Source organism: Neopsephotus bourkii, unplaced genomic scaffold, assembly GCF_033783945.1.
Source record: "Neopsephotus bourkii isolate Nb327-2 ecotype Australia unplaced genomic scaffold, CSIRO-AGI_Nbou_v1 NB_1027, whole genome shotgun sequence".
NCBI classification, from domain to species: Eukaryota; Metazoa; Chordata; class Aves; order Psittaciformes; family Psittacidae; genus Neopsephotus; species Neopsephotus bourkii.
In genome coordinates, this window is record NW_026901516.1 from 1,570,507 (window position 1) to 1,591,429 (window position 20,923).

The 20,923-nt window shown below is 41.4% G+C and overlaps 2 protein-coding genes and 1 long non-coding RNA gene across 3 annotated transcripts in view; 1 reads left to right on the forward strand and 2 right to left on the reverse strand.

The window, feature by feature from the left end:
- ANKRD29 (ankyrin repeat domain 29) overlaps positions 1–6,359 on the reverse strand; it is a 36,241-nt gene extending 29,882 nt beyond the window's left edge. Inside the window, exon 1 of the mRNA XM_061360515.1 lies at positions 6,229–6,359. The gene's annotated coding sequence lies outside the window, so the exon portion shown is untranslated. The remainder of the gene's footprint in view (positions 1–6,228) is intronic.
- A 1,175-nt stretch (positions 6,360–7,534) lies between these two features.
- Positions 7,535–11,108, reverse strand: LOC133216094 (uncharacterized). The gene is made up of 2 exons (XR_009726552.1): positions 10,887–11,108; positions 7,535–7,781 (listed from the first exon to the last, which is right to left on the reverse strand). It is a non-coding gene; the product is annotated as an uncharacterized LOC133216094 (long non-coding RNA).
- Positions 11,109–11,242: 134 nt separating this feature from the next.
- Positions 11,243–20,923, forward strand: part of LAMA3 (laminin subunit alpha 3) — a 106,654-nt gene continuing 96,973 nt past the window's right edge. The window contains exons 1-2 of the mRNA XM_061360505.1: positions 11,243–11,637; positions 17,498–17,650. Of these exons, the coding sequence (XP_061216489.1) occupies positions 11,383–11,637; positions 17,498–17,650 (408 nt within the window). The 5' untranslated portion in view covers positions 11,243–11,382. The remainder of the gene's footprint in view (positions 11,638–17,497; positions 17,651–20,923) is intronic.

Below are 20,923 nucleotides of genomic sequence, written 5' to 3' on the forward strand. Positions count from 1 at the left end.
GAAATAGCACTAAAATGGTCCAAACCCAGGCACCCCCAGCCTGAGTCTCATGTCACCTCCATGCCACCTCTTTTATTATTTCACAGCCTTGTTCCTTCATATAGAATCATAGAATAGTTAGAGTTGGAAAGGACCTTAGGATCATCTAGTTCCAACCCCCCACACCCCCCCCCCCCCCCCCCGGCCATCTAGGAAAAACCTGTTAAAAGGGATCACTGTGAATATACCCAACTGCACAAGAATGCAGGGAGGAGAGTTCTTTCACCTTGCATGTATGTTTGTGACACTACCTCCCATGGGCCATGTGCTCTCACGAGGAAGACAGTAAGTTCTTAAGAGCTTAATTTTTAAGACTCCAGAAATGAGCAGCCCTAAAGCCAAGGCATGTCCTGTTCTGCCTGGCTGCTGCAGATTGCATTCAAAGTCTGCGTGATATAAAGTAGGCAAAACGGGGCATGCTCTGGTGGGAGATTCCTGAATTTCTTTGCTATGGTTGGTTTTAACTGAGCCCTTAGGGATTTTCCTCTTTTGATGTGCACGCATAAATGCCACTGACGAGAAAATTATGTATGTGCATTGAGAGAATATATTTGCACTGAGATCCAATTAGTTTATTTCTAACTAACCTGCAAGTGGAGGGTTTTCTTTTTTTTCCTGAGGCAATATTCATCTGTGCATACAGTAACGCAAACTGCAGGCAAGCAGATGAGAGCTGCTAACAGCAGAAGCTCATCTCAGAATGTATGGCCTGGTGTGAACCTCTCCTTAATTACTAAGATCATGCAAACATGGGTGATCATTCTGATTTTTTCTTAAACTTAAAAATACTGAATAAACTCAGTAGATATTGCATTGTTTAGGGTCATCTTTGCTCTGCTCCAGTCACACAGTGGTGCTTGCCTGCTGATAGAGGAAAGTATTACTAAGCTGTACACACTCCCTGCCTCACCCCTGGAAAATCCCTGTATTTATTCAACCTATTGTGAACAGCATGCCAAGCTTTTCACATTCATCACTCAGAATGTTAAATTTTCTGACAAAGAAAAATAGGGAATTCTCTGGATGAACAACAAAACTCAGACTGGTGCAGTAAAGGGGGGGGGGGGGGTTGGTCTGTATTTATTTTAAATATCGAGAAATAACTTTTGAAATGCCTTTCTTAACTTGCCCACAAACTCTGAAACTGCACCTATTTTCAATTGTACATGGTCTGCTGTGATTTGGCTGTTTTCATATCCACCTGCAATAATTTGACAGAAAGGCCAGGTTCGACAGAGCCTTGAGCAATATGGTATAGGGTGAGGCGTCCCTGCCCATGGCAGGGGGGTTGCAATGAAATGATCTTAAGGTCCTTTCCAACCTTAACTATTCTATGATTCTATGAATAAAAACCCACATATGTAAGGTATGTTCCTTTTTGGTGACCCTTTGAAGGTTTACCCCAGAAAGCATTTAGAAACTACCTCTTATGGTGTATATCTCTGTCTATTGTTACCCTCAAGATCTTGATATGGGCAAAGGGGAAACACATCTCATATATATAAAAATCCAAGAATTTATAATTAGTATAACTGAATCTCAGCAGTAATCCAAGAATCATTACTAAAGCACATATAATTACTCCAGAAAAAGAAAAAAAATAAGGCTAGGCAGAAAACCAATCAACATTAATAATAGTACAGCTAAAATTGCACCATCATGTTAGTGACATAAAGACACGGTAATACTGCACAAAGGAAGAGCAAAACCAGTTACTTGTAGACACTTAGTCACTTAGAAAAACTGGTGTTACAGCTAAACCATGTAAAACAAAGTTGAGGGGAGGTCAAGAAGGGTTTAAAGAGGGCAAGCTTGCCAAGCCTCAGTCCTGACAAGCCTTGCAAACTCATTGCAGTGGCAATGCTGCATTTTAGGGCCATGTGGTCACACTACCCACATCTCCCCTATTCTTGATTCTTGGCAGGATATTTAAGATTGCAAGATATTTGAACTGGTTGGGATTTGTTACTTCGTTGGCAGAATTCATCTGCAGGGCAGCAGGCTGCATTCCTATCGCCTAGTATTTCATCACAGTGATTATTTCCAATGTCCTGAGTCACATTGTTTCATACAAATCTGAAGGTTACCTAAAATGAATTGCTGGAACAAAGGAAACCACTGCCTTTAAAAGCCACAGACAGAAGTCTTTAAGTTACAGACAAACCTCCCCTAAGCCAGAACAGTTTAGGCACAGCTATACATGGAGAATTAAAAGAAGTGGCACAAATTTTGGGTTATCCAGAACATTCATTTGGAGATGCCCCATCCCTGGCAGTGTTCAAGGCTTTGAGCAACCTGGTCTAGTGACAAGTGTCCCTGCCTATGGCAGGGGGTTGGAAATAGGTGATCTGTAAGGTCCCTTCCAACCAAAACCGTTCTGTGATTCTATGATCTCAATCCAAACATCTACAAGTACTTATGCAAATACTACATTCATTTCTACTTGCTTTTAAAAATAGCAATGGACAAGCAGATACACATTTAGAAATGTCAGCACTTTCTAGAGGTGATATTGAAAGCAAATGCATCAACCCTACAGACATACAGCCATTTTCCTGCCTTGTAACTCAAAATGCAGACACACAGGACAAAGTCCTCTTTTGAAAGCATCAGCCTAAGGTTTTTGAACATTGTTTTTTTGTCAGCAAGATTCAATACCAGCACATAGTAAGACAGTAACTCTAAAACTTCTCTTTACTTGATCTTTGGGTCTTCTAGTTCCTGATATGAGCAGGGACTTTTTCCACTACACCAGGTTGCTCAAAGCCCCATCCAACCTGGCTTTGAACACTGCCAGGGATGGGGCAGCCACAGCTTTTCCGGGCAACCTGTGCCAGCGCCTCACCACCCTCATAGTGAAGAATTTCTTGCTCATATCTAATCTAAATCTACTCTGTTGCAGTTTAAAGCCATATGTTTGGACTCTGTTGAGTGCCTGTGCAGAGAAATATGCTCTAAATAGTGGAAGAACTGAATGGTCAGTCTGTATTTTCCAGAGTTACAGCAAGTCAGTATATCTTCAATGTTTACCTTTATGCATTCATTTCATTATAAAAGAAGAAGAGCAGTCATTTAAGATATGCCTGATTTTAAATCATGAAAACAATAGGAAGGCTGTAGCAAGTACTCTTCCAATTGATGCTGAAATACTGGGATCATTCCAGCATATTATTAGTTTTCTAAAATATCGTCTATCTTTTGCATTACCTAAAGTTTCCACATTTACTAGACTGAGAAGTCCTGAAGTTTGCATAGTCATTGTTCTGATGAGATTTGTGAAAAACTAGAATTTTAAAACAATGTAACTAAAGGTTAGCTTCTTATATCGTAAGATCATAATTAATCTATGCCTCTCATTTCCCCCCCAAAAGATATAAATCATAAATATTCTGCAGAGAAATTCTTATGATTATACACTGTTAATTTCCTTTTTTCTTGTTCAAGTAAGTGCATTTAAATCATCAGCATTAACTTTGATAAAGCAGCCTATAAAACATTTTCATTAATCTTTCCCTTGCTAAACTGTAGCATAACCATATGGGCTGTTTCTTCCTTCTATTTTATTTTTTAAAATACAGGCCTATTTTACTGAAACAAGTGTATAAAGAATGTACTTTGAGCTACTCTTTATTTTGGAAGATGCTCTTAGAAATGAATAGCGATAATAAGAGAAATAGCAAAAATTAGTTTAGAAACAAATCCTATGAACTTCGGAGGAAGACTGAACCAAATACTTATGTATCCCATAAACCTTTTAAAAATAGAATGGAGAATTTACAAAACTGGACCTGAAAAAGCTTATTCAATAATAGGAACAGTTTACCCAGCGTGATCCTAACTGTATGCATTCATCCTTCTAAGGAGCTGCTACCTCGAATCTTTCTTTTCACTCTATGGTTCTCTTGCTGAAGCCTCCAATGATACCAAATTTCATATCAAACATGGTGGTATAAGACAATTTAAGGTACTTAACTGTAAGTGACCATGCAAGATTTATTAACTTCCTTCATGTGGACCTTCAAACTGATGCCTGGGCTTGTGACCTGGGAATCAGACAGAAATTAACATTGCACTGCAATCAGTAGTGCAGAATAATCCCACAAATCATTATGTGAGCGTTTCAGTGAATTTGCTTTTTTATTGCTCTTTCCCATTTTTCCCAGAAAATTAATTCTTTTAGCCACAGAGAATGATAGGTCAAGAAAGTCAATGCAAGAACTACAACTACCATCTAAGACCAATTTCCAGCCCAGTATAAGCACCAGCATGCCATTGTCACTATAGTCCAAACATCTTACAGCCTTCAAAACCTGAACTTAAACATCTCTATGTCAGTATCTGTACATCACGCTTTAAAATTTGTTATCCTTCTCCTCCCTGTCTTGGAATTTTGGTCTCCTGAAGTTTTATTGCTTTAAGACAGCATGTACAGATTGTAACTGTATATTTTCTTCATCTGTCATTTCCTTTCCCTGCTTATCCTCTGTATTATGTTGATTTTATGACTCAGTCTGAAGTTAATTGTTTATCTATTTTCCATCTGCTCAGCCAGAGAGAAGCCGGTGAGCCTGCCTTCAGGTGCTTTGGGTTTGCAGGCTTTCTAATTCCACTTAACTCCTGTCTGAAACTGGTGCAGATAATGAAAATGACCATCTCAGTCCATGAAGAATCTGAACTTGATAGGCAATGAAGTTCTTGGAATATAAAGGCATATTCAAACAAAATCATATTGTGTCCATTTTTTTCCTGGGCATTGCTTATATATTATTGTATATAATTCTACTGTGTGAGGTGATGTGGGTCTGAGAACATACATATCATAGGAGTGTGAGAACAATGCATGATGTATCCCTTATGCTACCATGGGTAGGAAAACCAACAGATTATCCAGAGTTTGCTATTTTTTCCCCACAGAATATAATTGACTCCTATTCTTGTAAGTAGAATATTTGCATATGTTCATTAACAAAGATAGAAAAAAACCTCAGTATAAGAAATTGGGCCAAATTTTAGCTATCCTTTAAGCCTAAGTAAACAGATCTGTTGAAGGGGAACAAAGCTCATTAGTGATGCACAAGAACCACAAAACTGCTCTGTGTTAAGCACAGGAGCATAAGATTCTTGATGTCGCATTCACATGAGACATTCTGATCGGCAGAACTGCATGGGTGATTTCTTCTCTGTCCCAAAAGCCTTGTCCAAGGAAAAGAGAAGCCATTGCAGAGCATAAATTTCAGGGTCCTGATGGCTCTCTAGGAACTTACCCTACTTATTAAAACTGATCTGGGAGATTGACTTCATCCTCACTTGGAGAGAGTCGAGGTCCTCAAAGGAAGGGACTTTGGACCTTTGGCTCAGGGTAAGGGTGACAGGGCATAAGCAGGTTCTATAGGCGTCATCTCTATACATGTGAGACAGAGACTACTTACCTTGCCAGGTGCAAAATTTGAGTTACTGGCTACAGCTCAGTCTGTTCAGGTTCTCTGTCTTATGCCCTGTTGGCAGAAAATCAGTCCTCTAATTGAAAAGAAAGAACTTGGCTAAAGAACATAGGGCTATGACTGTGTGATAAAATACCCAAATGACAAAATAATATTACAGCAGAGCTAAAAAGCTAGCACTATCACATCTCCTAGTGAAGTGTCTCATAATTAACAGGGCTAAAACTGTTACTAAAAAATAAAACAACCCTTTCCCCTCCCCAATATTTATGAGTTTTAACTCTTATAATTATGAATACCACTTCCATAGAGAATTGTGATATGTATTATACCTGTGTTATGGAAATCTATAATTATACTTTTAAAAAAACATAGCAAAGGTATTCTGCATTGAATTTTCTGCACTTTCACAAGGGATTTGTTCTAAATTTACTATCTTTTTCAAGTTCCAAAACTAAAAATAGGTAAATCTTAATCTTCCTGAACTTAGTATGTTTGAATTCTTAGTTACATTTGACACCTGATCCTCAGCTGGAATAAACTGATTTAACCACCAGAGTCTCCTCAATTTATACTGCTGAAGGTGTTGCTCCTTAACACATTTAAACATAAGGTTCTATTTAAAACTTAAGAGCTTGATGAGACTATAGGCAGGCTAGAGCTGATGTTGAAGTAAACCTGAGGTGGCTTCTAAATTTGCAACAGTAACATTACCTAAAAATACAAAACTTTTGCTGGACACAGATACCAGAAATTGATGTTTGACTGACAAGTCATGAGGACTGACCAAAGGGAGTACATGCTTCTTCACAAAGCATCAGCCATTATATGACCAAGACTTGTTTTCTTCTTTTTGAACTTTAAGTCCATGAGCAACTCCATAAAAAAGTACAGAAAGCCAAGAACAAATGGGAAAACCATTAAGACGCAAAAGAACAAGGTGGATGGATTTTAATATTGTCCATTAGGAAGTTTCTTCAAGTAGTCAACATAGTGGAGAATCATAGAACCATAGAATCTTTTAGGTTGAAAAAAACCTTTAAGGTCATCAAGTCCAACTGTAAACCGAATACTGCCAACTCCACCACAAAACCACGTCCCTAACATCTCAAAATGCTGATCCATGTTCGTCAATGATTTACTAAAGGGACAAAGTAGTATCTGTCATTTATCCACTAACTTGTCCAGGACTGATAGCATGTAAACAGCAGCTGATGACCCAGAAACAAACACGACTAGGATGCCTCAGGCTTTGATGTGCCCCGAACTTTACACAAAGCCTAAAAAAGGTTTTCACTGGGAAAGTAATCTGTTGGTGCCCATGGCAGTGTCACCTGGGTGCCCTGTGAGGCTTGACACCTGAATTCCTACTAGCTGTGGGTGACTGCCCTGCCAAGTGTAATTTGCTTAGGAGGTCTTAAGGTAGCTATACCTCTGCATTCCCCAGAGTGCTCCTCTTGACTTATTCATTGGAACTGGATGTCAAAGAAGCTGTCGCACTTCCAGCATTGCCCTAGCCCCTAGGATACTCAGTGGGTAAACATACAAAGATCAAGATTGGAAGAAACTGGTATGACCTCTACACATTGGCTACTGATGAGGACTCATGTTTTCGCCTTGAAACGGCAATTTGCCTTCTCCTGAAAATGTTGTAAGGCACCAAACATTCACCTTCCCTCCACTTTTTGGCTTAGTACTTCTTTGCAAGGAGAGGGTCTGAAGTACCAAAGCAGACATTTTTAAGTTTTGGGTTTTTTTGCAATCCTGTCAAGTCGGGGGAACTCACAAGTAAGATGTTTGTAACTAGAACATTTCAAGAGAAACCAAAAGGTACAAAAAATTGCACTTAACCTGCCATGGACTTGGAAAAGGCTCTACTATAGTTTACTACTTGTGCAAGCATCCTTGACTTGAAATTTTAAATCCATTGTTAAGTGAACAGCTTTTAAAACAGAAAGCACAAACACAATAAATGATCTGTAGTCACAGCAGTGCAAATGCCTAACTAATGTAATGTGATCAGTTTACATCAAAGTAATACAGATTCAGAAACATTTTCAATTGCCTACATTTATTCATCAATTGCTTGACATCTATCAAATAACCATGTCTACTCCTTGGAGACAGGAAGAGGCAAGGAAAGCACACCTTATTAAGGCTGAAGGAAAAATGAGAGGTTTTGCTGGGAGGACAAAAGAGCAGCTATCTGGAGAAGAGTGTTTTCCACAGAGGGCCACTGTCTTAAAAATGCTCATTGCTGAGAGCTGCCAGCTAATAAGATCTTGTCTGTGTTTCAGGAACCTGTAATTACAACAAAAGATGACATGAAGGGAAGATGAAGTATCATTCCATGAATTATTGATACTGAACTTTTTACAGAATGAAATTCTACATTAGATAGGGTGGGCAAGAGCTCAACAAAGTCGTAAGTGCTTTGCTGTGTGTTCTGCTGGTTTTGGATTTGGCTTAAAATAGATTAAAAACCAAAGAGATAAAGAGTTTAGAAATGTGGAGGGTTGCATTCAAGGAAAAAAATCTCATTCCTCCATTCTCCTCACTCTGCTCTTCCTTCCTGTGGTCCTAAAACCTTGCATAAACCAGGCTAGACTCATGCCTGTGTGTGGTCACACCACAGCCTGCACAGTGCCGTCAGACTGGGATAGCACTGGAAACATTCAGTTTTACATCTGCTAGTGACAGGCCATGCTGTTGTTATCATCCCCAAGCACACACCTGCTCCTGTCTGCTTCCTCACATACATAATTCACTCTGGCTTTATGTAGCTCCAGGGTCCCTACATAAAATTCTTGTTTACTTAGATTTTTGATGCGACTTAAGTTGCTGAGTACCTGTGTTGGGAATGCCATTAGAAACATTTTTTTTCTAACACTTTTGAGTGAAAGACCAAATTTGTCATAAAAATTTTCCCTAAAATCTGCACACATCTTCAGGTATATTTAGGGATTTGTCAGCCAAATCTCAAAGGTGGCATTTTAGCCTTCATTTCTAGAAAACACACTGAACAAAAAAAAGTTTGTTTTGGCATAAATGCTTAAGAAAAGGACAAAAAAAATCACACAGGAGGTCAACAAAATCTTTTTCAATCTAGATACACATTAAGCAAAATGTACATCATTTCATGAGGGAGGAAACAGGAAGATTTTTTTCTCTTTTTTTGCTATCTGATGGGCTGATTTTCTGAATGTGTGTGAAGTTTTTAAGTTTTAGGAAACCAGATCCAAGAACGTGCCATTATTTTACTAAAGTATTAGGTTCTTGCTCACATAAGCTGTGTTTTCTCATGTGATACTTCCCAACAAATTCACTGACAGTCCCTGTTTGTGAAAGGACATCTCTTGTGAGCAAGGGCTTACTTGTGTGCTGTGCAACCTACCAAACAGCTCTCTTCTCTAGTGAGATTGCAAAGGATCTCATGAAGCTGGGTTCCTTACCTGAACTACCTTCAGAACTGCTCCAGAAAAAAATTGTCAGGTATTACTCTGCACAAGCAGAGACAAAGAAAAATTGGAGCAGATTCTAGTAGACACAAGATCTCAAAATCTTAGTTTACTGAGCCTTATTTTCTACATGTTCATAATATACTCTGTGAATTTTGTTGTTTGTTTGTAAAGATTTATCAGATGTATTTGGATCACCTGGTTTATGTTCTGCTTATCCTTATTCTAGGCTTATGCTTCTGAGAAACCCCTTCCTATTGTGGAAACCAGGGACAGAGGTGCAGAAGAAGAGTTCAAGTCTCAAAACGCGGTGGTGCTGCTCACAATCCCCACACATGCAGAGGCAGGGCTCTGTGCAAGAAGTGTGTCCCAACACACTAAAGGCTATTTCTTTTGCATTTGAAGTATTCATAACAAAAGATGCCTTGTCATTAAAATCAACAATGAGTCGAGATTGTAGGAATGTACAGGATAACTGAAGTAAATTAATTTCCCCAAATACTGTGCAAGACAGTAAGGTTCTTGTTGAAGATGAGAAAATCTTTAATGGCTTGCTGGAAATAAACAGGAGCAGGAGGAGGTTGCTGACTGAATGTCCAGCTTGGAGATAATTTGATTACTCTTAAAATAGACTGAGATGATTTTCTAATCTTCATAATTGTAATCTTCATCAGCTTCTCTTAATATTGTACTTTATGATGGACTTCCCTCAAAGTATCCAAGCAGTTCTTTTCTCCCAGGAACATGATTTGCTCAGCTTTTATTCAATTTGATTTAATTCCTCTAACAAAAAAGAGGACAAAGAATCCATTCTCTGATGCTTTGATTCTGATTTTACACTCAACAAGAAAACCAATGGCAAGCCTTTGTAAGAGCTTGCTTGCTCTGGACTTAAAAGCTACTTACTTCAGGTACTTTGAGATCACCATTTGTAAAAAAATATATACTTCAGGATATACTTTTGATTTTCATGCAATATGTTGAAAAGACCAGTGAATATCCTGATAGCATGGCATTTTGTTTAATGGGACATCTGAAGATGGCATTGCTTCTTTGTATTCAGACTTCTCACAGTTAAATGAAGTACAAAGTATTGCAGGAAGCAATATGATGGACACGGGCAGTAAGACAATTAATTTTCCACAAGTGGAAAAGAAGAATATTTTTCAGTTGCTCTAGAAATTGAAAACACTTACGGTTAAAAAAGCCAAATCTGATATATTTGAATTGGCAGTATGCTACATTTGTGAAAGCCAAGTATGGAGGACACAAAAATTGTCTCTGGCAGATACGTCTCTGTGGTGTGCTAAAGCCACAGTGGCACAAAACCAAGGGTGGTGATACGCTCTTGCAGACAAAAATCAATAGTTTGCGACTGGTGCTTCCTGAAACAGCACCAGGGATCTCTCTCGCTAGTGCTGTGTGCCAGGCAGCAAAGCCCTCATAAAGTTATGAAATACTTTGCTACTCACATGAATCACTATTAAAATATTATAGGTATCTAACCATATCTATGTGCCTGAATCCTGCAAATCGTATTGACAGAACTGAACACCTGATGTGTGAGCACGTGGTGGGTTGGAAATGTAAATGAGTATGGAACTTCGGATAGCAATGCCATTAAGGAGTGCAACTCCTGATAAGGATGACATGATTCTTAGGCTTCCTTCTCTCTTCCCAGTGTTTCCCCCAGCTTCTGTGTTATTCAAAGCCTATGCCAAATACCTTCACAAAGACAGGAGGTTCATTGTCTGCCCTGTATGAGCAGGAGCACCCATTTCACAAGGAGCTGAGGGCAGTGACTGAGCATTGCAGCTGGGTGGCTTGGACTTCACAGTTTTCAGCAGCCTCAGAGCGCTGAACAAGGTAAGAGGAGTTGTGATTCCTGCAGCACAGCTACGCAGGTTGCCTTTTCAAGGGCTTGCTGATAGAAGCAGGGTATATGTACTTTGTGTAGAGATATCCCTGCATGAGAAGAAAGATGGGAAACCTTAACTTCACTGCTCGTATATGACATGACAGGCTTACGAGCGTTGGATGCTCTGAGGTTTCTTCACGGTCTGTCATCAATATGAAGCCCCACACTTACCGAGGAAGGGGAGGATCAGAAAGCTCCTGCTAAGCCGTGCCGTGACCGGGGAGGGGTGTTACCTCTAGGCGTGTCCGGGGAGCTGGGAGTCAGGGCACATCCCTGGGGGAACACCGCCGGCCCGGAGACCCTTCGTTTCCCCCACTCCCCGGGGGAGCGGCTCAGGGGCTGCCTCTCGCTCCGCCCCATCCCGCGCCCCGCAGTAAGGGAGCAGGCGGGGAGGCGCTGGCAGAGCACGGGCAGCCCCTGCCTCCTCCTGCCGCCTCCCGTTCAGCCCCGTCCCGTCCCGTCCCGCCCGCCCGCCCACCGCCGCTGTCGGGCCGCCCCGGGGCGGTGGGGCAGCGCCCGGCGCAGGATGGCCGCGCCGCCGGGCTCCCCGCTTCTCTGGGCGCTCCTCCCGCAGCTCCTCGCCCTCTGCCCCGCGCAGCCGGAGCCCCCCGGCTCCCGCGGGACAGGGCGCAGCCTCCACCCGCCGTACTTCAACCTGGCCGCCGCAGCCAGCATCTGGGCGACGGCCACCTGCGGGGAGGCGGCGGGAGGCGGCCGCTCGGAGCTGTACTGCAAGCTGGTGGGGGGGCCGGCCGCCGCCCCCCTCGGGCAAGCCATCCAGGTAACCGGGCGGGATGGACAGCGGTCGCGGCGCCGGGACACCCGTTCCCTCGCACCCGGCTCCCTGTCCCGGCGCTGGGGAGTGGCGGAGGGTGTAGGTGTGTGTGTCCGGGTGTATGTCCCCTTTTTGGGGTGCTGGTGTTACCGTGGGGTGCGTGGTCTCGTTTTCTCATAAGGGAGAGGAGGAGGGCATGGCCCAGAGGGATCCCGCGCAGGGGAGCGCTGGGCAGGAATGGAGTCTGGCAGCGGCGCTTCTGCCCGCGCATCTGCCCTCAGGTGTCCCGGCACCCTCTTATGCCCCTTACATTTCCTGTCCTCCCAGCACCTTCTAACCCTTCTACTCCTGCTTTGGCTCCGCTGCTCGGGTGGCTCCCGGGGCTGCGTGAGCCGCTAGTCCCGCCTGGAGAGGCTAAAGCCGAATGATGTTTATGGCCCCAGCGCTTGGCCGCAATGAGCAGCGTGATGCCCCTGGGAGTAAAGTAGCGAGCCTACGGGGCTATGGATGGGGACGTCCTGCAGTGGCAGCCTCTGCCTGGAGGTCGGGCATCTTTCCGGGAAGCGGCAGGAGAAGAGCTGCAGTTTTAGCCATGTGGCTTGGGGATATTTTGCAAACACTGTGTGTGAGGCCCATTGCCTGTGCCATGCACTGCCTGTGGGAGGAAGACGGATTCCTTGGAAGCCTGACAGGGCATGCAAGCACACAGGGCAGTGAGGATGTTAACGTTCTCTCATAGCATAAGATCATTACACGTGCTTTGTGCCAGTCACAAGAGACAACAATAAACGGTAAAACTCCTGGCAAAGGGTTAATGGAAATACGTTTTCCTTTGGTAGAAACTTGTATGAACATGTCTGTGAGAGGGTAAGGAAGGAGCAACAAATGCACCATACTCTGTGATGTACTTGATGGATGTTCAGTATCAGTTTGATCAGAACTTTGCTAAAGGGGGGACTTTCCTAAAGCCTCAGACCTTCCAAAATGATTTTATTTGCATTCTTTCTTGGTGGGAGGAGGAGAGAGCCAGAATGAAACGGCAGACTGAAAGAGAGTTCAAAAGCTTGAAGGTCCACTTTATGACTCATGGCAGTACAGAAAAATGCAAGTGAATTTTTAGCAATAAGGATTAGTCTTTTGAAGTCTTATGAAGTGTCTGTATGTTTTAGTAGTGAAATAACCCCTAATATCTGGTTTAAGAAGAAGTTGCTATGAATAACAAAGTTTTTCTTCTCATTTTTTAATGGGGAGAGATGCTCAAAAGAGGGGAAGAGGGCTAAGAAGGTGCAGCATACGTACTCCTTGTCATGTGCCAGAAGGGAGCATGGACTACTGCACAGCCTGGCTTTGCAGTTCGTTAGCCACAGCCAGCAGTGTGCTTTGCCCTGAACTCCTCTCTGCCATGCCTCCCTGACTCACCATGGGATCTCAGTTTACTGTACATCTGTGTAGTGCCCTCAGTCATAAAATGCTTGAAGTGCTTCGGAGGTGCTTACAGGCTGAGTAATGCACTGTTTTACTGATAGGAAGACTGGGTCACAGATATTACAGGCTTAAACTAAAGTTACAGACAAAGGTTGTGATAATCAGAAAACGGCTTGTTTCTCTGTTTCTAACACACCTCTGAAGTTTAGGCATCCATCCCAGTTGTTGAAGTTGCCTGAAACAACCATGCCACCAGCTTATTCAAGCTATTCAAGCAAGCCTAATAATCTCTCACCAACACGCTATAGACCACTACTGCAGTGAAATCTCATACTAACATGCCTTGGAATATCAGAAATCACAGTATAACAAAAATCAGCCAAAGCAAACATCAAATAATATGTCAGGCAAGCAGAAAGAAGCCTCTTGTGTGATGCACATTGCATCAGTGTTTTTTGTAATTGTTTCCTTTATATACTAACACTGGAAATGAGGGCTTATTATATACAGAAAGGGGGTAAAAGGGATGTGTGTGTTCCTCTTGTTAAATATTTGCCTTACAGGTTAGAAGGCAGTTATGGTTCATGCCTGATTCAAGTTCCCAGGACTACTGATAGCTTAGCCTTGGCACAAGGAAGCATGTTGTGCCTCTTACAGACTTTGTGTAAGCATGGATACAGCAGCATCTCTTTCCAGTTTTAACAAAGCCCCATTGAGATACATAACATGAATACTCCTGTGGTTTACCAGTAGTTGTTGTGGTTCAAGAATGTTTGGAAAGGCTTTCAAAAGGTCAGGGAAATCCAGCTACAGAACATATGATAACAGCACAATGTGGGTATTCTCAACCTACACCACCTCACAAGTCCAAAGACACTGTAGATAAAGAAAATCTCTTCTTTTGTGGGAAATGGGAGAGAACTGCATTAAGCACAGAAGCTGAGCTTACATAGAAGGATTTAAAATCAGTGTAAGTATTCACGTGTTGCTTCTTATGAGCCTGAGGGAAGATCAGACACTTATATGAAGTGATAGGTGTAATATCCCCTATGTCAGGGCAGTTCAAGTTAAAACAACACTATAAACCTGAGTCACTCATTTCTGGGGTCTCTACAAGGCTGGACTGTGGCTGTTGCTCTATGAATAAGGAAACTGGAAAGAAGGCGTGAAGGGGGATCCTCATTCTGATAAAGGGAGCAGACAGTCCTGTTGCCAGTGCTATCCCAAAACCTGAAAATAAGGCAAAGACAGGAAGAGAAGCCCCAGCTTTATTTCCACCATTCTGCCACGGGCTTGTCTCATCTAGCTTGTCGTTTGGTGATGTATCTTTTCTTGAAGCCTGTCGTACTCAGCAAATCCAGAAAGAGAGCTTAGATGTCATTTAAAGCTCTTCTGCAAGGTGACCAATGGGGTGGACAGTCCCTTCATGGGCAGCTCAGCCCGTGAGGCTCTTGAGGCAGTGCTGGACATATGCTGTGGGAAGCAGTGTGTTTCCCTTGTTTAGCACATTGGCAGGTGGACAATAACTTAATAAGAACAGTGTTGAGTGAAGAGATGCATGGCACTGTAGAATATTTCAGCAGCAGATAGATAAATGGCATGCCTGGCTTTGCCAATCTGTGTGCAGTGGTGTCCAGGTATGAATTAAAGTTTAACTGCATTCCTGTCCTGCCCTGCCAGTGGGCACAGAACTGCTAGGTATTAAATAGTGAACAAATCCTTCATTGTTGTCATATTCTATAACTTACAGGCGAGATATTTTTACCCCTGGATGTCTCTGGTCTACACTGGCATATTTGAGCAAACTCCTTCATGCAGTTCCAGTTTTCTCCTTCACTCAGGAGAACCAGGGGAAAGGAAGGTAACAAGGTCACCAGCAGATGCACACCTGCCTGCTGATGAACTGCAGCCAAAATCAAACAAAATCTAGAGGCCCAGTCTCCTGGAATGAAGACGTGTCCTGTAGCAGACACGCTGAGCATGTTGTGCCTGAGATACTGCCAGTGGGAAGCAGGGAAGGCTGCTCTGTCCAATAATTTCTTTTCTTTCATTTTTCGTTCTGCTGCCTTGTTGGCAGTGTTGCTGGAATGTACCTTAAATACCCAAAACTCCAGCTGTTGCAATAGAATTCTTTGAATTACATGCCCCAAAAGAAAAAGATGGTTATCTTGAGTTCAGATCAAGTGCTCTGGTGTGCTGAAATCGCATAGGTGCATGTCAATGTAACCCTTGTATTTAATATGCACCATTGTTTGCTGCTCATTTAGCCTTTCTTTGAGGCTGCTTCCAGATCAGAGCTGAAACTGCTCTAGCAGCAACTGTTTCCTGTGTATTTTCATCCTGATCATTGTGGACATGAATGTAAACCTAAAGACCACGTTTCATGCACAAGCTATCTGGGGAAGCTTGAACTGTTGTAACACATATATGTCAGAACTCCAAGTACACATTTGTCAGGAAAGATGCTTTGATGTGGTGGTAACTGCAGTTACTGGTGCACAGATTGATTTCTCAGTGTATGGATTTTGCAGATAGTGACATAATGTTCTTTATTGTCACTGCAAAAATTGGCAACACTGCCTGTAGCTAGCATGGACTGATGTGGTGTCTGCTGCAGCAAACTGTATCTGAATCCAGCCGTGTCCTGGCATATTGTAGTTTGCATGAAAGTCAGCCAAACCACGTTCTCTAACAGAGATGGAGGAGAATTGCATTGTAACATGACCCCAGGCATAGTTAACCAACCTATGTACTTGAGGATTTTGTAAGTCTCTATGCAGCTCTTTGAATTCTCAAGAGTTAAACCTCAGCCAGGTTGACACCTGCAGTGCTGGATCAGTATAGCTAAGGGTAGCCATGTCTTCTTGGAAACATCATATTCCACGCTTTCCAAAAGAGCAGGATGAGGATGGACCACTGCTTGATGCAGATGCTGAAATTGTTACTACTGATGCAGAAATATTTGGTGAACATCTATGTTTTGTATTTGGAAGACACAAGATGGTGTATTTGTATCACATGAGAAGGACGAAGTGGTTTCCAAACTATTAGTAGCTATGACATATGTTAAACAAATTCTGCTACAGATAAACATCTTAAATTCACCAAGATTGCAAGACTATACCCAGCAAGAATATGAGAATCCTAATGTTACTCCCCTATTACAAGTGGGCAAGTATGATTGCTCCAGTTACTTTACATGTTCCAGTTACTGTTAGTTTGACAGCAGTGACAGACAAAATAATGGCAGTTATATGGGATTCTGTTAATACTTGAAATGTAGGAATACACTTCATGGCACATGGGTTGTGGAAGCAACAGAAGATTTGTCACATCTCTTTGATGAAAATATGCTTAGTTGATAAATGGAATGTTGCGAATGCTGCCTTATTTAAAACAGGAGTCCAGCACAGTGTCAGCACCTCACAGGCTGAATGGATTAAGTCCCTATCGGGGCTCTACAAAGACCTGTGCCTGTCACAATTTAGCATTTTTATTGATCATTTCCACCCAGTAACTGGATTAAGAAGTGAATGGGACACTAGAAAGATCCCTTAATAACTAGTCATAATGCTTCAGCACTTATATTGGTAGACTGTAAAATGCAGTTTCTTGGAGATAAAAATACTGCTTGTGGGGCAAGCCAGGATACCAAATTAAAAGACAATTAAGTTTCCTGAGGTTTAGTCATCATAACTGTACAGAAGAGTGCAAAAAGCTTTACAGATTACCAAAGAGAGATTATCAGGGCATCTCCAGAGTATGGCTTTGTTTGTCGACTGGAAATTGGGTGGTAACTTCTGCAAATGAAGATACAATGGGATACTTTAAAGGGAAACTTTAAGTGAACACTCTATAGGGTCCATTGCATTTTCCATAAGTACGTATTGCTCAGAAGTCTGTGATTCAGAATGTGTTATAATGGCATGAAAAAAATGAAAGCAGCATTGTAAAATGGTAGCACCAAGCTTATAGACAAGTAGCAGTGTATTTTGAATTGTTTTATTAATACCAGCCTATGTACATATGTGGATATTTCACGGTCTTTTAGGAGAACTGAAGAAAATCTGTTTGATGGTCTTAATCCAGTTTTAAGGAGCTTTGTTTCATTAATTTCCTGCAGGCACCTCTGCAGATTAAATATAGGTAATTTCACCAAAATATCAATAAATTCATTAATAAAGATTTAGCATAGTTTACTTACAGAGAATTCAAAAATTTTTGGTTTAAACATAAAAAATCAGTGTGTTTCAGGTACCAGTGTGTAATTTAATCATCAGGGGAATTGTTTATATATTGAAAATTACTCTATATAATAAGAAATCCAAAATAGCTCAATTTTTAGCCAATGTTCTAGTTCAGAATCTCAATTAACAACAGCATGCACCTACAGTGCATAAGTTTTCAGCTGAGACCATCTTTTTAACTTACTGTTTTACAGGGACAGTTTTGTGATTATTGCAATGCTGCTGATCCCAATAAAGCTCACCCTGTAACCAACGCAATTGATGGCACAGAGCGCTGGTGGCAAAGTCCTCCTCTTTCTATGGGCTTGAAGTACAATGAAGTCAATGTCACTTTAGATCTGGGACAGGTAAGTGCATGAGCTATTGGGTAAGGTTTGATCAAATCTTGCATTTATATGCAATTGGGAGAGATGTTTGAACGGACGATTTTAAATTCCAGCACCGCAGCTTTTTTTGTCTGGTTTATGTTCTGTGTTTTTTTTTTTTTTCTTCTTTAATTTAAGTTAACTTTAAGAAAATGATAGTTTTCTTTCAGGAATTCTTATGACATGGGATCTTGCCAGTGGTATCATGCAGATTTAGTGACTGTGTGTGCTCTTGCACATGCACTGTAACGCTTTAACCTGAGGTTATAGGAGACTGCTCAAATGATACTGGGTCTCCAGATTCCATTTCATATTCTCCTCTTCCATGGGCACAGAAAAAGTTTTCATGATCTCTTACCATATGCACATTTTGAGATTAATGTTTGGAGTCTGCTTTTGCCTTAGGGGTCCTTCTGGTTTTACTATCATCCAGTAAGATCTTCCAGATACACAGAAAAATACTGATAACATGGTCTAAAAGGAAAGGGACAGCAAAACCAGTGTATCATGGATTAATAATGTGACAGTAACATGAACACCCGTGTTTCCTGTGCAGGCAATAGGCAAGCAGCTAACAGTAAAGCCTCTGCATCTGTATTTTAAGTCATAGGGATAGATTCTCAGCTGTCATAATTGGGCTCTCTTCCAGTGAAATTAGTTATGCTCTTCAGTTCACACCAGCTGAAAACATATGACTATAAATATATGCTGGGGGCTGCAAAATTCATGTGTACGTATGCATATATGTTTTAGACAGCAGTAACTGTTGACTGATTATGTAGGACAGGGGTTTTTGAAGAGGCATTCAATTGAGTTGACTGCAGGGGGAAGAAGTACTAAAGAAAATGTTTCTTTGTGAGATTCAGCTGACATTATTTTGGGGAATATAGGTTCAAATTATTTTGCATCTTCTATTTCATGGGATCTTAATGCTCCTGTCCCTCACATGACTGGGATGATTCTCAGTTTGAGGATACCTTAATTCAGAGTTTTTTGATCCAGTAAAGGAGCAGAGCAGAATGACCAGACAACTTGAGATGGAGAATATCAGTTAGTTAAACTAAATTGCTGTGATTTTTGATTTTGCATTTCTATTAATTAAATTAATAACATGGCTGTTTTCTTGATTCCTTTTCTCCACTGTATCACAAAAGAAGGGTGAGATGTGTAGAAGCTGTGGAATTTTTGGGTCACAGGGTCCACATTAGCACACAGTTTTTGGACCCTTCTCTGAGTTCTGCTGCTCTTTCTGTTACACTGTACCGTTGAGTAGTGTTGCATGCCCTTGTGCTTTGTGCTCCTGTGAAGTGAATTTCTCATTCTTTCCCAGGAAACTGTAGGGAAGTGTGCTTTTCAGGCTGGTCATACAGAGTAGGGACACTGAATGCAGAGCAGGGTGTTATGAATAGACATGGGAAGGCAATCACCTCCCAGTAAAGCAGGCCTTACTTTCTGAGCTGCTTGCATCAGTCATGGTCTCTGCAAGATGCAGGTTTAGGTTGCAGACTGTAATTTGTCTTGCGGTGTACTTCAGCATATTTGTGACCAACACTTGTGCATCATCATCCACCTGTGTAGCACATTGCTCCATCCAAAACTATTCCCACTGCGTACTTGTTAGCTACTTTGGAGAGCCTACTGACAGGCACCTTATCTTTTATATGCTGAGTAAACTTCTGGAAGACCTGCTTCCTTCAGAGGAAGGATATGTACTGGGTGCCCTCTTATCCTGGGGCTCCTTGGAGACCAACCACTATGTGCTAGAATTTTTGTAGTTATTAAAGGATTTCTTAGCGTGAGGGTGTGTGTTTTTCTTTACTCTGGTACCACTTGAAAAGGTGACTCTGACCTCCCTTACTTGGAAATGAGGGAAACCCAAGACAAAGGACAAAATTACTTCAGGTCCTGATATCAGGAAGGGATCATTTTTAGTTGGTGAATGGATGAGGGTATAGTAGGATTCCTATGTTGCTGGACGGGGTAGTTTTTTCCACTTCACAGACATTATCTCATATCTCTGTTCAGCCAGTTAAGGCTTAATCTTAGGATTTCTTTGAACTTGAGATTTACTTTTGACATTTTGCCTAGTATTTTTATAGCCCAAATTCATACAGTATTGCACAATACCAATAATGAGGAAGAAAGTTAAGTGCCGTGGCAGAGTAAGTCTATTCAAGTGAACTGATAAACACTGAAGACCCCAATTCACCTTACCTTATTTCAGGGTCATAAAAATGAAGAGCTTAGTGTATGTTAGTCATGCAGACTTGCTCAGTAGTTGACAGAGGCAGACACTTTCAGAATGCAATTCCCCCTCAAGTAAGCTGAAATGGAGGTTTTGGCTTTTAAGGAAGAAGTGTTCTTAGAATTAGAAGCATGCCTTGCAGAACCACAGACTGTTACACTGAAAATATAGTAGGGATGTAGTTTTCCTCTTTGAGCTGTCATCTTGTTCTTTATTTTGACATAATGCACCTTCTTTCTGCAAACAAAATATGGAATTATTTTTGCATGTGCAAAACGTGACAAAAAGTAAGGTATATGTGTGTGCAGGGAAACAATGAGTTTTAAGTTGATCATCAAATATTCACAATTAGAGGAAGCAAAACTTAGTGCAGTGTCAGTAGCTTTTAATTTGCTGCATTCCTGCCATTACATCTTCAAGACTAAGAGCAAAGTCCCAGTGGAGCCTTCGCCATGGTCTGATGACAATATTTAATTGAATAGTTGCACTATGATGGAAGTTTGAGTGCTCACTACCATGGAGTTGGAACAGAGCATCCACCTGCTGCCGCTTCTGTTACACAAGAGCTAGGGGTGAATTTGAAAGTCAAAATCCCTTTGGGATGTCAAATTTCTTCTAGAAAAATGCTTATTTTGCTGTACTTTGTAATATGAGAAAAAGCAAAAAACCTTAGAGCAAAAGGCCTGCTTTACTTCCCTGTCTTTCTGTACTATATTTGTATTTCTAATCAATCACAGTCCTGAATAATTATAATGTTGATCCCTGAGGCAGTGCCTATCCTGTTAACAGACCTGCTTATACAGTGGCTATTCCGAACTTGTTTAAAATATTTGTATCAAATGAAGTCCCATTTATTCCTTTAATTGGTCCTGATTTTCCCAATGTATTTTTTAAAATATTTTAAACTTCTGAATGCAGAATGTCTGACTGAAGCTTATTGCCCTTCCCCTGACTCTTTGGATTGCCTAATTTTAACAGGTGTTCCCTCATCTTTGGCTTGCTTAATGCTC